The sequence below is a fragment of the Dermacentor albipictus genome, unplaced genomic scaffold (assembly GCF_038994185.2).
Source record: "Dermacentor albipictus isolate Rhodes 1998 colony unplaced genomic scaffold, USDA_Dalb.pri_finalv2 scaffold_14, whole genome shotgun sequence".
Classification (NCBI taxonomy): Eukaryota; Metazoa; Arthropoda; class Arachnida; order Ixodida; family Ixodidae; genus Dermacentor; species Dermacentor albipictus.
In genome coordinates, this window is record NW_027225568.1 from 5,367,504 (window position 1) to 5,385,840 (window position 18,337).

Genomic DNA, 18,337 nt, shown 5'->3' on the forward strand with positions numbered 1-18,337 from the left:
TCGCTTCACTCGGTCCTAGCAACGATGCGGTTCTGCTTCCTGTCCAATAAACGTTATCACATGTAAACTGTGTGCCTACCCTTTGCTTCAAAGCTCTATGTCCGAAATATTCGGGGCACGAACAGCACGCGCGTTAGAGGTGTGAGATAGCACTCTCGCAAGTAATGTAGCGAGCGCAGAGCTTTCAAGGAAGTAAACGCAAGCAATATACGGAATACCTAGAGCAGAAAGAACAAAGGACGGGTCGAGAGAGGACAAACGCTTGTCATGCCTCGACCTGTTGTTTGTACTTATATTGTGCTACGTGTTCTATTATCCAACATGCCCAAGACTATTGCCTTCTGAAACGCGGATGACACCGACGGCAATCAGTGTATGGGAACAAGATAAGCCGGCCCAAATGGTGCCCATTTCCATCACTGCATGCCCGCAGTTCATGAGTTATCTTACTCGCAAATGGAAGCAACAACTTGTGCATGAACATGACGAAACTTGCTCCGCCTCAGTGTACAAGGACCTTTTTAAAAAAGCCTGTAGCCGTGCTTTGGTTCTTCAGTCAGGGCGTCCTAGACAAAGCAGTACAAACACTTAAAGTGTAAAGACTTGAAGGAGTATAAGGGTGTAAATCGGTGCATTACTCCCACGCTTAAACTAATGCTGTGCAGGCGTGTGATTTATACGCCGATTTACAACCGGATTCGCTTTTTTTAGGTGCATATCTTAAAGCTCACGAAGCTCTACGGGACACATACAGCTATAGAGGCCTGTTGAGATGGTCTCGGGTGTCGTGGTCGAGCATCAGGGGCAATCACCACCGGAGTTGGATCACGGTCATAACGAAAAAAACAGTCAATCATTTCTCAATTTGACAATGACTCTGTGTTCGTAAAACAGCACCTCTGTGCAAACAATTTTGCATTTCCGAGAACCAGAAACAATGCAGAATGTATGTTTCTTAAATAAAGGGTGCCTCCCACGCCGTATTACCAAACTAACTTTTCTAACATGGACATCTAACTGCACAATACGCGCTTTAGAATACGAACAAATCGATACACTGCTCGCTTTCCGCCATTCATGCTCTGACGCAAACGTAAACCGTAACGTCATGCCAGCAGTATTTACGGCACAACTCGCTACACTACAAAGAAGATTAGGGAATCACTTCCACTTCGAGTAACCTATTTGGAAGTAGTTAAATAATCTAAAGCTGTGACTTCGCTGATGGGCGCATGCCAAAGGCGTGACAGGGTGTACTGCAGTTCATTCTTGGTTTTTTAGTAGATCTCGGCGAGGATGTATTACGCTGCAGAAATTGTACAGCAGTGTGAAATTGTCGCATGCCTGGACCTGGTAATGAACGCTTCGGATGTTAAGTTTCAGGTCTTCCATATGGGTTTAATTGTAGTCATATAGTCATATGCATGTCTCTGTGATAAAGGCAATCATGACTACGTCAAATAATTATAGCATCAGCATTGTTAAGACATTTCGACTAGACTTTTTGTAACTTCCCATGATTACCGTTAGCTATCTTGACAGTAATTTCACAAAATCTGTCGGTAAGATTTGTGGGAATGGTTAAAGACTTCATCGTCTCTACATTGGGCAACGCTGCTGGAAACTGCGTGAGAGCATACCGCGAAGTTGAGCACGTGCTGGGCCGTTGCGCAGCTTACCATTTGAGTGACATGGAAGAATCCCAATAGCCCAACGTGTGCTGCAGAGATCGAAAGTGAGATTAAGACAAGAACAGAAAAAAAACCGTCGCGTGTATGCGAACCGATTGCTTTCTGATTCGGGTACACGAAAGGAATCTAAACATATCCTGCTAGTTAGACAAATGGCAGAAGCAAACCACAGGGCCACGTTGCCAAACAGTCATATAGAAGCACCACATTCAATGCAAATAAACGTACTGAATATCATGCACATTTAATGATGTGTGCCATGATGACGGGTCTACGATAAGTGAAGATAAACGTCGTTGGGCAGAATTACAGTAAACGCTAAGCAGGATGGAACACAGAGATCGTGTTTTCACTGCAAGCGGGAATGCACACCGAAGAGTGGCTTGGAACGCGACTAGTACATATTTGACGGTGAACGCGACGTGTCGATATGTATAGTGATCACGTCACGGCGGAACATGACAGTGTCGAGTGTAAAGAAATAAAAAAGACGTGTACCGGGCAAAATACCGTGAAATCAACTTGTGTAAAAGTGGTAATTTTGTTTTTTAAGGGCCAGTTGAATGTTAGTTTGTTCTTTAAATATAATTAAGGCCGCTATACGTGAATACAAGGTCTACTATTAACGCATAGACTAGGGCCAGCTGCCGGTATATACGGACCCTTGTACGACGTGCGACTTCCGGTCGCGTGATGGCTGTGGGTGCCACAGAAGACCGCACTGCAGAACGTAACCATGAGAGAGGAAGCTTTACCTCTTAGCCAACGGCAATGCCGCCTGTTGAGATACATGTAAAAGGCGGCAATCCTTTTATGAGGCAGCTGGAGGACTTACTTGTGTGAAATTTGTGGAATTTGAGAGCAGATATAATATTCTTGGGGCTGTAACAATGAGATCGGCCATGCACAGCTAGCGCCAGGGCGGCGCCACCATCGCTGGTTAGAAACGCCTCCGACGGCGTTGAGGAGAAACGCGTGTGTGGACCGGAGCCTGTTTGTACGTTGACTGCGCCTTGTCCGGATGGATTGCGGTCACGTGACGACCATGGATGCCACAGTAGGCCGCGCTGTCAAACATCGCGATGAAAGCGGGTTCGTGCTGAACAGGAAATTGGAACTCGGGGCTGTTTCGGAGTTCGCCTACTTGGCGAAAATCGAGGATTTCCAGAAAACGAATCAACCCAGTTCACCTGCTCGTCGCTCCATGCAACCTGGATCGGTGATGCTGCCGATTATTTATAAGAAAGGTGGTTCGCTGGCCACCGCTCCCGTTTGCTCCTACGAGAAGCTGGAGGTTGTGCCGGACACGGCAGTGATGCTGGACTGTACTGCACGTGAGAGGGCTCGGCTGCATCGTGCACTTCCGGACGCCGCGAACAGCAGCCTACCTTATTTTTTTTTGCGTGAATCGATACGATGAGAAATCAAGCGTGATGAAAACTGTGCGCTTTGCGACTGCCATGGGTTGTTTCTTAAAGCGCCGTGCGCGATATTTTCGAAGCTACCTTATTTATTCGAATAGTGCAAAGGTTTCTTTGAAGCAAATCAAATAATGGTGTTTTACGTGCCTAAACCACTTTCTGATTACGAGGAACGCCGTAGAGGAGGACTCTGGAAATTTAGACCACCTGGGGTTCTTTACCGTGCAAATAAATCTAAGTACACGGGGGTTTTCGCATTTCGCCCCCATCGAAATGCAACCGCCGTGGCTGGAATTCGATCCCGCGACCTCGTACTCAGCAGCCTAACACCATAGCCACAGAGCAACCACGGTGGGTAAATGTTTATTTTTCTGAAAAGAAATGTTACCAAAAATGAGCCATCAACCTATATGCACGACCAAACAATCTCGACATATGTTTAAATCCTATTTCATTAAAATATTACCGGCACGGCGAGGATCGACAGTAAGATTTTGCAGCCGTTTAGAGGTACTGAACCTTCGTTTGAAGCAAAAGAATAAGACATAAATACCATGTCTGCGCCCCTTTAAAAGGAAAATTTTTTGCAACGATAAAATAGACAGAACTGAGAAAAATGGTCGGTTATATCCCAAATTATTCCAAATGTGAGTGTGAGGTGACGGGAGTGGTTTGATTGTGTAGAATATCTTTGTAAAATACAACTAGAACCAGCTTAGCGATGTTAAGAAGAGAAAACTGATGAACTTATCTCGAAGCCGGCTTTTTAAAACATTTGACAAGCCGAAGACGGTGTTTTCACAGCTGTCTTTTTGTTCATGCAACTGCTGCTGAAACCCTTCCTCGGACATAATCGTTGAATGTCCCTTTTTACAGTCCTTTGTGCTTTTTTTACTGTGCCAATTGAAGAGATACAGGAGTATGAAAATCTGTGCGACTGGCGTCAACTGCAAGTTACATTCCGCCCCCTTGAAGTTAGTGACAGGTAAGCGCGCTTGAAGTAGACACGTGCACGCAGACATGAAGGAGGACACTTATACATTTCGTGTTTGCGTGAAAGCGCCTAACTCAAGTACGCTGCTTCAACGTCATGGCTCACAAACTACGCCTTGAATATCGATTACGTTGTAAGTAATGCCCCTCCATTGTGACAAACTTTTGTATCTTCCTCTGCGACGACTACATGCAGTGCTGGAAGGATTTATCTGGAGGGGGGAGGGGAGTTGTTACGGCTCTTTTGATAGCAAGGACGCCTTCAAAACGGTCACTCTTGATAAGCCCCGTAAGCTCGGGGAATAAAAGAGCACTCATTATAGTCAGAATCTGGAGGACAGGACGGCTACATCCCTCCGGACTAGTTGCCGGTGGCACTCTGACGTAATTGGGGCGTTGTCCTTATGTACCAGCCACGCTATAGGTACCCGTCTCTGCTGGCTCACCACGCGCTATAAACGTAGCAGGACCTATCTGTATTCTAGCTGATGGGTCCGTCGGAGCTGATACCAAGCCAGGATTTTTTTTTCCATTACGGACTATGATCATGGCGAATAAATGCAAATCAGATATCCACCCGTTCGTAGCAATTGCTACAAAGGAAACCCATACGGGTTCCTCGAAGGAAAAGCCTCATAGTTGAAGAAAGATTCGTCTGATTTGCCTTTATTCTTTACTTCTCTCCACCTTGCGGGTTTCCGCTGAACCACTACGTCAAACACTTGCCTTTGCTTCGTGTTGTCGACAAATTCGACTTCGCCCTGCCATCTGCTAGCCGCCTGGTTAGCTCAGATGGTAGAGCGGCTGCCCCGGAAAGGTGGTGGTCCAGGGTTCGAGTACCGGACCAGGACGAATCTTTCTTCAACTATGAGGCTTTTCCTTCGAGGAACCCGTATGGGTTTCCTTTGTAGCAATTGCTACGAACGTGTGGATGTCTGATTTTCCTTTATTCTTTACTTCTCTCCACCTTGCGGGTTTCCGCTGAACTACTGCGTCGGACTATAATCATGTTGTAATTTTTCTTAAGAACATCGTTACGCCTGTAAAAAATTGTGAAGCCTCTTCCGACTTGCTCTCTGCCACCCACGTTTAATAACAGAGATTGCGTCACTGTTCTCGGTAATACGCAGTTCAGTGTAAAGCTCCGCGGCAGCTTTCATGTATTTCCTCCCAAATGAAAGCACGTTCACTCGACTTGCGCGTCACTAAGTACCAGTGTGTTCAACGGGACAGTAACAAAGTTTTGGGAGAACCAACCGCATGTTGTCGTGCACCGACTGTTTGGTTAATAAGCAGTGCGGACAAATACAAGCTCAGCCCCCGCGCGGAATTCCACTTCCCGCCGGGAAGGAACCACGAGCCACATCGAAAACGGCGCTTCCTTTCGGAGAAGGCGGAGGTTAATACTTGTGACATAATGGCAACCGGGCAAAGGCACATGCTAAATACTGCTTCACGAGTTGTATCTGCGGGAGACTGCCGCTAAGCGTGTTTTCTTTTAAAGTTTATTTTTGTTAGCACCGATTTTTTTACGCATGGGTGTTCGCATACATATAAAGGAACGCATTTGATGAGAATAAAATATCGATTGCTTCGCGTAACTTGAACCAAGGACTTAAAAAAAAAAGTGGTCAGCCGACGCTGATTGATACCAACGGCATATGGTTTGCCATCATGTGGCACTCCTTAGAATATATATATATATATATTTATATTTCGATCAATCAGTCAATTAACGAAGATGAATGGTACAGAAATTCATATATTAACTTTAGGGCCAAGTGCGCTTCGTTGCGCTGTGGAGGGGATTCGCAAACGACTGATCTAACTTCTTGCGGCAACGAAAATCCCGCGTAGCAGTGTGTGGGTGTAGGCCAGTTGGTTATTCATGATATTGGGAAGTTACCGCAAGAAAACAAGGGCCTTGAAGAAGGGGACAACACGAAGCGGTCTTGATGCGCGGTTATTCTTTTCGGCGTTTAAAGATAGCCCGCCAAATGCGAAATAAAGCCGCCGGACTGCGTTCATGCGCTACCGTATTGCTTAACCCGGCTCCGTGCGAAACAACCGCGCGCGCGAACCGTGGCGAAGTGAGCGGCCGCGGCTCTAGGCATCGGCTTGGCAGTGAGTCAGCATCTTTGGCGGCGGCACACGGAAAGGAAGCGCCGTCCTCCCCGATAAGCGATAGGCTCGACGAGCGGCGGGGGGCGCTGCATAAATCTTGGATTTTGCGGTTGGCGTAGGCGAAAATTTATTACCCTGCAAAAACTGTGCAGCAGCAAGTTATTGCTGCATGTGGAGAAGTCGTTATGAACACCTCAGATGTCAGTTTTCCGGTTTTGTATGAGGCTTCACTCGTCCGACATGCGGCTTAAATATTATTCTCTCAATTTCATAATCAGTACTTGTGTGTGTACTACCTCTGGCCATGTGTTCATATTCATGCCTCTGTGGTTAAGGCAATCGCGACGAAACCAAACGATAAAGCATCACCTACACTGTTAAAGCATTTCGATTATATATATTGTGAAGTCCTTTAATATTAACGAGCCAGCGTGACAATGATTTCACGAAACCTGCCGGTAAGGTTAATGCTTAATGTAATAGGTAATATAATAGGTAAGGCTAATATTTAATGTAACGACTCAATCTTATCTGTGCATTAGGCAACGCTGCTCGAAACTGTGTGCGAGCTTACCACGAAGTTGACCAGGCGTAGTGCTAGGCTGTAACTCGGGATGCCGTGGTGTGACATGGAGTAATCCCGACAGCCTACGTGTGCTGCAGAGATCGAAAGTGAGATTAAGAGAAGATGGTAGAACAGAAAAAAAGAAAAAAAATCGTTGCGTGCCTGTCAACCGACGGTAATCCGATTTGAGTGCACGAAAGTAATCTGTATATTCATTTCTAGATAGGCAAATGCCAGAAGACAAGCACAGTTTAAAGGACAGAAACGTACGCAGGTGATGCACGTTTCATGACCAGTGCCCTGATGGCGTATCTATACAGAAAATGAATATAAAAAACGTTGGGTAGATAGACGCTAAACCCTAAGTAGCGCTGAACAACGAGATCGAGTTTCCCCTGGAAGTGCGAATACACGCCGAAAACTGGCTTGCAATGCGTCGAGTGCACTAGTAAGTGTCAACAAGACGCGTCGACACATAACTATGAGGGAACGGCGGCACATGACCGTGTGGAGTGCAAACACGTACTGAACATGTACTTGGTGAAGTTGGGTAACATGACAAATTTCTAGTTTTTAACAGCTAGTTAACCATTAGATTGTTTTAAACACTATAGTTAAGAACCGTATACGTGGATTCAAGGTCTGCTCTTACCACATAGACTAGGGAAAGATTCCAGCGTACGGACCTTCGTACGACACGAGATGTCGGTCTCGGGCGAGCTTGGTTCTCAGCTGAGTGGATGCCATGGTATACCACGCTGCAAACCGTTGCCAAGAAAGAGGAAGCTTTAGGTCGAGGGGAACTGCGATTCCGCCTGTTCAAATACGCGCAAAAGGCAGAAATGTTTTTACGAGACAACACCGGGACTAACTTGGAATGAAGTTTGTCGAATCTAAGAGGAGAAATTATATCGTTCGGACTTTAATAATGAGAGCGTGCACGCACAGCTAACGCTAGGGCGGTGCCACAATCACTTGATAGAAACGCCGCCGACGGCGTTGACGGGAACACTCGCGTCTTGACCAGCGGAAACCGTTTGTACGCCGCCTGTACATCGTTGGGCGGGGGGGCGGGGTGGCAGGATGTGCCAACCGTGGATGCCACCGCAGGCAGCGCTGTATAACGTAGCCATTAAAGTAGGGGCCGTATAACGTAAAACTATTCCAATGTGTTTTTATTCCATTCTCCTGACATCAAATTGGCGTAACCACTCACGCAAGCACCGGCCGTTCACCCGCAGGGTTGTCTGAACAGAACAATCAAACGCTCAACACGTTCATAGGAGGTCACTTTTGTTTGCTTTATAAACGAATAACATTTCCTACACTGCGGCGGTTATCTAACTTAACAGTTATCCAACTGGCTGATAATAGGCGAGGAGCGCGCTCAAATGGAGAGGCACTCGATGGGGCCGAGCCAGTGCTCTGATAAACTATAACCGGATGAAGAGGGTGGTGCCGGCTCCTGCGAATGGTCCACTTTCCCTGACTCAGTTAGGGGTGGCTGGTCGAAAATGGCAGCGGCACGCAACGGAAGCTTAAGAATGACGGTAAAACGGACCCTGAGCAAAGAAGAGTTGGATGAACGAGGTCGTAAACGTGCCAAAAGTGCTCGAAACGTTACACGGCCACGCAAAAAGTGTCATAATAGGCCAATAAACCCATGCTCTCCGGCAGGTGTGAGTAGCCAGCGCCTGAGCGATCAGCGGCAGCCATGTTTTATTCCTTTCGGAACGGGGCAGCCTGCGGCCATTCAGAAGAAAATTCAGTTTTGTTCCGCACGTTAATGCACCTTTAATGTTTACGCGTCATTTTGACATGGTAAGCTTTTACGGTTTTTCGACGTCGCGTGAGAGGCAGGTGAATTGGGTGCAGCCCGAAAACTTTACCAATAGCCGAGGGCTAATGGGAAAATGGCGTCGAATCAGAAATAACTATTTCTGTTTTGTTCGGTCAAATTATGCATAATCAGTGTGTACACGTGATATCAGATGGGGAGCTATTGTGGATTTCGGGTCGTCGCCTGACAGGCAGACGAAGTGGTGGTGGTACAAAAATGTTTTTGCCCAATTGCGGTGGCTCGATTGCAGAATTGCAATAGAAAAGTTTTGAATAGTTTTACGTTATAGCGCCCTAGGTTCGTGCTTAAGAGGAAGCTTTAGCTCGGGCCCAACTCTGACACGGCCTATTCAAATACATGTAGAACGCGAAAAATAAACGTTCTTCTGTCATACGCCCTGGACCGATTTTAATGAAATTTGCTGCATTTGACAGAGAACGTAAAATTCTAAGGACTGTTGGAAGCGGAATTTCGATTTAGAGCCTGGCTTTTTCGCGAACGATTTTCAAAAATTAGAAAGTTCGAAAAAAACATACGCACGAAGTTTATAAATTAATAGCTTTGCATCAGCAACAGATATCGCAGTTCTGTAAACGCATCCATTATATCATTCAAAGCGGACAAATTCGATTTGTCAATTTATATTTATGTGAATTTGTTACGTTGTGTACAAGTGTTCTGCAAAAGAGTTCTGCAAAAGTGTTCTGCAAGTGTTCTGCGAAAGGTGTATTTCCATATTACCGAATTTTTTTCAGATTCTTGTATAACATGCTAAATTTGTCTGAATTTGACGTACTATCAGAACCTATTAGCAGAATTGTGCTATCAAGTTTCGCTGCTGAGTTATGAAGTTGTTGAGTTAATTGTTTCTTTGTGAAACTGTGAAACTGTGAAATTGTGAAATTGTGAAACTTGGGGAGAAATTTCTTGTGACTAGTATACCAAGCAAATTTCTCATTTAAGGCCTGAAATCTTTACAAAATTTCATGAAAATTGGTAAGTCGGTGCGTTGACCCATACGAAAATTTTTATAGAAAGTCTATACCCTGACTATAGGCATTTGTCTATGAAGTCTATAGACGGTCTATAGACATTTCTTTAGACTGGTATGTAGACAGTCTATGGACTTATGGCCGTACACTTTTTGTAGACTACTCTTTAAAAGTCTGAGTCTATAGGCAGTCTATAAACATTTCTTTAGACTAGTCTATAGACAGTCTATGGACTTATGGCTATAGATTTTTTATAGACTACTCTATAAAAGTCTGAGTCTATAAGCTTTCTATAGACTAGTATATAAAAAGTCTGAGCCTATAGAGTGTCTATTAATATATATATATATATATATATATATATATAAATATATACACATGCTGCAGACAATTGTCTGCAGCATGTCTATAGACAAGTGTGTAGGCTTATATTTCTTCTTTTGCAGACTGAGTTCTATAGAATATCTAGAGACAAATGTCTGTAGACTATCTATCGACTATACCTATAGACTAATCTATAGACTGTCTATAGACTTATAGTCGTACACTTCTTATAGGCTATATAGGCTATAAAAAGTCTGAGTCGATAGCTTGTCTATAGATCAAAGAAAATTCACCTTTGTAGAAAAAAGCCCGCAGAATGTTTATATACGAAAGTGTGTAGGATTATACAGTTCTATTTTTTAGAGTGAAGTCTATAGAATGTTTATAGACAAATTTCTTAGGCTATCTAAAGACATTTGTCTATAGACATTTTAAAAATTTCAGTCTACCAAAGTAGAATTATATATACAGTTCTACTCTTGCAGACTGAAGTCTATGGAATGCCTATAGACAAATCTCTACAGATAATCTATAGACTTCAGTTTACAACAACATAACTTTATAATCCTATGCAATTTTTTCTATGACATTCTGCAGATGTTTGTCAACAAAAATGAATTTTCATTAATATATAGGCGGTCTATCCACACAGACATTTTATAGACTAGTCTACAAACAGGGTATAAGGTCATAAGTCCATAGCTATCTGCTATCTACAAGTTAGCTTACATTTTTGTTTAGATGTGGCAGCAAAAAAATTGAATGTATTTATGTATGTGCACCTGTTGTTTTTCATCTGCACTTATGCATTAACGTTAGTAGATTAATAATGCTCCTGAACCAGCTGTACTTTCATATATGTTGCTTAAACAGAAAGAATTGAGTGCTAAATCATGCATTGCAAAAAAGAAAACAAATGCACCGGCAATCAAGTTAAACCATGGTATACTTCCTTTGTTACGCGCATCAACTATGGCGATAAAATCAACAAACCTGAGCGATCACTTGACGTAAAACATTCCGTATAGTAGAAGTGAGAACAACAGCGCGTTATCAAATCATGAAAATGAGAAACCGATACTATGCCCGAGTCGCCTGCGCTACATGCACCCGGTTTGCGCTACGATATGCGCTTACGTAATCATGATCTATTGACGCAAAACATCTTTGCTAAAGCTTACCGTTCAGTATAGTTGATGTATGATGCCACAAAGAAGACACGCATGCACAGACACCAACGTTCTGGCAGACACCGCCCACCGCTGCAAGCGTTTACGTGCCTGGCGCATTCGTTGAGAATTCAAATTGACGCGGACAGATGGCGCTCATTGCGCAGGCGCAGGAGCTCCGCGAGACAAGGCGCGCGCGCTCCGAGAAGTCTGTGCGCCTGTTTCTTTTTTTTTGTCTCTTTCTCTCTCTCTCTGCGCGCCATGCGCACCGGAACGGGTTGCTTTTGTTTTCAATTTTTCATCCTTTTATCGCGACAGCGTTAAGGAGCACGCGTCGCAGAAAAGCCGGTGCCGTCGGCGTCGGTGTCAGCGGCGTTGGCGGTGAGCGATAAATCGCAGAAGGCGCTTCATAAATAAAAAACATCCTGCAAGACGGAGTCTCCGGAGTGCGCGACGGAGAGGCTACCACTGAGCCACGAGTTCGTTCCTTCAAAACGGGACAAAATCGCCTCTAGCGAAGGCGGTGTTGCCTTAGAAACGTGCCCTAGAAAGTTATACTGCGGTTTATATCGGTAATTATGACTTATGTAACTTACAGAAGTCGCTGTTTCGCGAGTAGCGAAGTATGTTTCCGCTAAATTTCTTCTGCGCTCTGCGCACACGCAGAGCCATCTTGCGGCAAACACAGAAGACCCCCTCCTCACAATGTATGGCGCTGCCCCGACACGTGGCACGCCACTCGCCCAATGACCGCGTCCACCTTCATGGCGCGTCGGGGCCCGGCTATCTCAGCCGATCGCGACGTTTGGCTGGCGTAGCGCGTTTGAGTAGGTGGTGCGAACGGGATGCGATAACGCTATCGCATTCCACTCTTGAAGGCGAAGCTTAAGCGTCCTCCAATTTTTTCATGAACGAAGGAAATGCGATGGCAGGTTGTATCACAAACGCTGTGGGCTATCGTATGAGACTGGAACGCCCACATGGATGAATGCGCTGTTTGTAAAAGCCGTTAAAGAGCCCTTCAGGCGCTTGCATTATCGCCAGCGACGATGAGTAATACAGCGCATTTGTAGCATATCTTCCAGCGTAGCACCAAATGTGATGACCACACGTACGTTAGTGCTAATTTTCCGCTCCGATGATAGATCAAAGCAATCAGTAAGGCAATGAGGTACTCATATGCGTGGCTGCGCAGGCATACCGCCTGCAAAATACTGAGTTGGCTCAGAGAATTCGGCACATATTTTAAGTGAATGAGGAACTCTGATGAGTTCATAGGGCAGGATATCAGTCAACGAAAAGCCGCGCAATGTTAGTGATGCAGCCGAGATATGCAGACAATGGGAAAAGTATCTGAGAATCGGAGGGCACACAAGGGCACACCACATGCGCGACATCGGTTCCACGCACACTCACAAAGTCCGCGTTCTCAGCTACAAACATTACGAGTTTCTGTGCTGTTAGCTTGATGCCTGTTTGGAATCCACTTGTAGCTAAAGTTGGCGTTCATATCATCCATTATCACAATTGGATCGGCGTTTTGCTTTCCTTATCCTACTGCCGCAAAAGTCATGCTATGACAACTGTGAAGACTCTCCTGTGATTGGCGAAAGCGACTACGTAGGTCCTATCATGTGGTGAACAAATGCAGAGGTATACACTATGTGTATACTAAAGTCTACAATTAGGCTCTACAGCAATCTCAGCATTATACAACTTCAGTGGCTTATATCGAACGCAGCTCCATATTATGTCCCGGTACCTGCGCTTGGTTGGAGCGTACACGGGCTGGGCCCAGATTAACAATTTTTTTCTATTGTCAATCTATATACGGCATGTAAACCTGAAGCAATACAAATTTTACAGTATCGGCTGTGTTCTACTTCATCTCACGCCTTACCACAATCGGTATACGGGCTGTTCGCACAAGTTAACATGACCTTTGGTGACGTCCCACCTCATGGCCTTCATCGGCGGGGATATAGGAAGCCATGGAGAATATTTGCAATTGTAAAGAAGGATACGGGATGCTTCACTTAATTTGAGCTAGACTAACATATGCAAATGCGACGTAGCTGGAGAGAACCAAGTTAATGTTGTTTGCCATCCCTTGGAGATACTCAGTCTATATTTTTTGCATTCCCCTGATTAGATATTTCGTGTAAATAATTTCTACATTATGTTAATTAGACGAATATTCTCAATGATAAAACTGTCGAGCAACATAAGCAACTTCCGATAAAGCTTTCGGTTGCTCAATACGAGCTCCATAGAAGTGCTTGGTCGAGCATGAAGAAGCCCGCGATTACACGCAATGTGACTCGAGCGGCCGGTCGCGCAGCTCTCTCTCCCTCTCTCTCTCTATATATATACATATAAATATATATATATATATATATATATATATATATATATATATATATATATATATAGAGAGAGAGAGAGAGAGAGAGAGAGAGTTCATTCACCCCATTTAACGATCACAGTTGTGCCCGCAATGTGCACTTTCTCATTCCATATCTTTCGAGTACTGTTCACTGTCCTGCCATTTTTTTAGCACTGTAGCAGTGGCAGTGAATTGTTACAACTTCAAACAATCGAGCGATCCTGCACTCACCTTACAGTCCAAAACGACTCTTGTCAGGTCAGTTGTCTGGATTTCTGGCCGCTTACATTGTTCCCATGATTGTAGCTCTCCTTTCATGTACAGATGGTAAGACTGGGGAGTCTTATCATCTGTACATGAAAGGTCGCGCAGGTCGCACACGACCTGCGCGACCCGCTCGCTGCTGCACACTGGCCTTCGACGTGGCGAACTTGTCGAGCAGGCTCACACCCCTGGACGGGTTGAAGCGCTGCTCGCGCTGAAGTCCAGTGTCGACAACGTACACCACATCGTTGACGGTGATGGACGTTTCGGCGATGATGGACGTTTCGGCGATGTTGGTCGCCAGTATTACCTTGCGCACATCTGCTGGTGGAGTTAGACAAAAAGAAATAGAAACTTTATCGACTTTCGCCTATGACAGTCTATAGACTTTGTATCAAAAAAGTCTAAATCTATAGAAAGGCAAGGTCGTGTATAAAAAGTCAATAGGCTTTCTATAGACTGTCTAAAGTCATTTTTGTAAGGGGAAGATATGAAGTGTCGGAGGCTTCTCGAATATGACATGCCTGGCGCCCTTTTATCTGACCGCTTTTCCTCTCCATCGTATCTTGGAAAGTTAGACATTGAAATCGATACTTTACTATACGTGTTAATTAGGATTTCTTTTTCTCGCTTCACTCGGTCCTAGCAACGATGCGGTTCTGCTTCCTGTCCAATAAACGTTATCACATGTAAACGGTGTGCCTACCCTTTGCTTCAAAGCTCTATGCCCGAAACATTCGGGGCACGAACAGCACGCGCGTTAGAGGTGTGAGATAGCACTCTCGCAAGTAATGTAGCGAGCGCAGAGCTTTCAAAGAAGTAAACGCAAGCAATATACGGAATACCTAGAGCAGAAACAACAAAGGACGGGTCGAGAGAGGACAAACGCTTGTCATGCCTCGACCTGTTGTTTGTACTTATATTGTGCTACGTGTTCTATTATCCAACATGCCCAAGACTATTGTTTTCTGAAACGCGGATGACACCGACGGCAATCAGTGTATGGGAACAAGATAAGCCGGCCCAAATGGTGCCCATTTCCATCACTGCATGCCCGCAGTTCATGAGTTATCTTACTCCCAAATGGAAGCAACAACTTGTGCATGAACATGACGAAACTTGCTCCGCCTCAGTGTACAAGGACCTTTTTAAAAAAGCCTGTAGCCGTGCTTTGGTTCTTCAGTCAGGGCGTCCTAGACAAAGCAGTACAAACACTTAAAGTGTAAAGACTTGAAGGAGTATAAGGGTGTAAATCGGTGCATTACTCCCACGCTTAAACTTATGCTGTGTAGGCGTTTGATTTATACGCCGATTTACAACCGGATTCGCTTTTTTTAGGTGCATATCTTAAAGCTCACGCAGCTCTACGGGACACATACAGCTATAGAGGCCTGTTGAGATGGTCTCGGGTGTCGTGGTCGAGCATCAGGGGCAATCACCACCGGAGTTGGATCACGGTCATAACGAAAAAAACAGTCAATCATTTCTCAATTTGACAATGACTCTGTGTTCGTAAAACAGCACTTCTGTGCAAACAATTTTGCCTTTCCGAGAACCAGAAACAATGCAGAATGTATGTTTCTTCAATAAAGGGTGCCTCCGACGCCGTATTACCAAACTAACTTTTCTAACATGGACATCTAACTGCACAATACGCGCTTTAGAATACGAACAAATCGATACACTGCTCGCTTTCCGCCATTCATGCTCTGACGCAAACGTAAACCGTAACGTCATGCCAGCAGTATTTACGGCACAACTCGCTACACTACAAAGAAGATTAGGGAATCACTTCCACTTCGAGTAACCTATTTGGAAGTAGTTAAATAATCTAAAGCTGTGACTTCGCTGATGGGCGCATGCCAAAGGCGTGACAGGGTGTACTGCAGTTCATTCTTGGTTTTTTAGTAGATCTCGGCGAGGATGTATTACGCTGCAGAAATTGTACAGCAGTGTGAAATTGTCGCATGCCTGGACCTGGTAATGAACGCTTTGGATGTTAAGTTTCAGGTCTTCCATATGGGTTTAATTGTAGTCATATAGTCATATGCATGTCTCTGTGATAAAGGCAATCATGACTACATCAAATAATTATAGCATCAGCATTGTTAAGACATTTCGACTAGACTTTTTGTAACTTCCCATGATTACCGTTAGCTATCGTGACAGTAATTTCACAAAATCTGTCGGTAAGATTTGTGGGAATGGTTAAAGACTTCATCGTCTCTACATTGGGCAACGCTGCTGGAAACTGCGTGAGAGCATACCGCGAAGTTGAGCACGTGCTGGGCCGTTGCGCAGCTTACCATTTGAGTGACATGGAAGACTCCCAATAGCCCAACGTGTGCTGCAGAGATCGAAAGTGAGATTAAGACAAGAACAGAAAAAAAAACCGTCGCGTGTATGCCAACCGATTGCTTTCTGATTCGGCTACACGAAAGGAATCTAAACATATCCTGCTAGTTAGACAAATGGCAGAAGCAAACCACAGTGCCACGTTGCCAAACACTCATATAGAAGCACCACATTCAATGCAAATAAACGTACTGAATATCATGCATATTTAATGATGTGTGCCATGATGATGGGTCTACGATAAGTGAAGATAAACGTCGTTGGGCAGAATTACAGTAAACGCTAAGCAGGATGGAAAACAGAGATCGTGTTTTCACTGCAAGCGGGAATGCACACCGAAGAGTGGCTTGGAACGCGACTAGTACATATTTGACGGTGAACGCGACGTGTCGATATGTATAGTGATCACGTCACGGCGGAACATGACAGTGTCGAGTGCAAAGAAATAAAAAAGACGTGTACCGGGCAAAATACCGTGAAATCAACTTTTGTAAAAGTGGTAATTTTGTTTTTTAAGGGCCAGTTGAATGTTAGTTTGTTCTTTAAATATAATTAAGGCCGCTATACGTGAATACAAGGTCTACTATTAACGCATAGACTAGGGCCAGCTGCCGGTATACGGACCCTTGTACGACGTGCGACTTCCGGTCGCGTGATGGCTGTGGGTGCCACAGAAGACCGCGCTGCAGAACGTAACCATGAGAGAGGAAGCTTTACCTCTTAGCCAACGGCAATGCCGCCTGTTGAGATACATGTAAAAGGCGGCAATCCTTTTATGAGGCAGCTGGAGGACTTACTTTTGTGAAATTTGTGGAATTTGAGAGCAGAATTACAGTGGCTAGAAAGGGGAAGTGTGATTATCCCCGAGCGGCCACTATGGGAGTCGCTGACGCTGTGTAGTGGTGCCACCGCCAGATGGCGCTCGATCACGTTTACACGTCTTCGTCGAGTTGACAGCTTTTACAGCGGGTGACTGCGAGTTTCCTACACGTGTTGTCGGAGTTTTTTCAGTGTGCTTGCTAAGATTTTCGTCGAAGTTTGTGCGAATGACGCACAATGAGCCGCCGTCAAAGCCAGTGTTTTGTGCCCGGATGCACGATTGGTTACAAGTCATGCAAGAACAAGTTTTCATTGTTCGGAGTCCCGAAGGAAGACGCCGTGTTTCAGAAGTGGCAAAGGAACATACCGAGAGCAGACAAGCCGCTTGATTGCAACGCAGCCGTATGGGAGCTGCCTTTCGATCAGCCGTTCATCTCACGACACTTTGAACACTCAATTGACGGCCAAACAGTGCTCTTGGACCGAAGCAGGCCACTTCTTCTGCCGGGTGTCGTACCGACGATATTTCCAAATGTACCAAAGTACCTCTCCAAGGCAGTTTCGAAGAAAAGAAAGCCTTAACAGAGGTCCAGCTTGCATTCCCCAGTGCCATCAAAAAGGCATCGAAAGGATGGGCCGCTGCAGCCACCTTCGCAAAACGATGTTGATCACCTTGATCTACCTGTGCCTTCCGACAATGAAGACGCACATCACTATAAGAATGTCCGTCTTCTGTACAGCCGGTGGGGAAAGCACATTCTCAGCGAAGAACCGTTAAAGGTAGCTTACCGTTATATTTGCTGACTTCCCGCCTGAGCCAGGATCCCATGGAGAAGTTGTTTGGCATAATTCGCCAGTTTTCGGGATGTAATGATCATCCAACCTCAGAACAGTTCCTTACTGCTGTTAACTGTCTGAGCTTCAATAATTTAGTAAAAGCTCTAGACACAGGCAACTGCTCAGGTGACGCAATCGTGTCATTTGTCGAACCAGCTGAGGCAGCCGACCAAGTGGACAACTTGATTGCTGCAGGAAGAATTGACGAAGCCTCCAGCGTGCTTGAAACATCATCCTTGTGCACTGATCATCCTTATCCGGGGAAGCATAGTGATGCAAGGCTGGTATTTTATTTGGCTGGCTATGTGGCCCGACGGGAAATACTAACAACCAAATGTCGGGACTGCTTTGAGCAGCTGCTGACATCGGTTGAGAAATCAGATGAAGCTCTCTCATTTTTCACCCAATTTTGTGATAAAGGAGGGCTTCTATATCTCTCCAGACAACTTTTTTAATTCGTGGAAGCTTTGGAGGATAGCTTCACAATGTGCACATGGTTCAGTTGGAAGAAAGTCCAAAGAGATAGCGTCACCGATATTTTGCATTGCATGCAACAC

At 45.0% G+C, this 18,337-nt stretch overlaps 1 protein-coding gene across 25 annotated transcripts in view; it reads right to left on the reverse strand.

The window, feature by feature from the left end:
- Positions 1–18,337, reverse strand: part of LOC139051806 (uncharacterized) — a 280,388-nt gene that overhangs the window by 173,787 nt on the left and 88,264 nt on the right. For 14 of the 25 annotated variants that reach the window (XM_070528799.1, XM_070528798.1, XM_070528800.1 and 11 more), the window contains exons 7-8: positions 7,481–7,609; positions 6,804–6,886 (exon numbers count right to left, since the gene is read on the reverse strand). In XM_070528799.1, the coding sequence (XP_070384900.1) occupies positions 6,804–6,886; positions 7,481–7,609 (212 nt within the window). Of the gene's footprint in view, positions 1–1,640; positions 1,721–6,803; positions 6,887–7,446; positions 7,610–13,736; positions 14,094–16,075; positions 16,117–18,337 lie in introns of those variants that run through there. The other 11 variants (XM_070528818.1, XM_070528812.1, XM_070528814.1 and 8 more) reach the window with 8 other exon arrangements.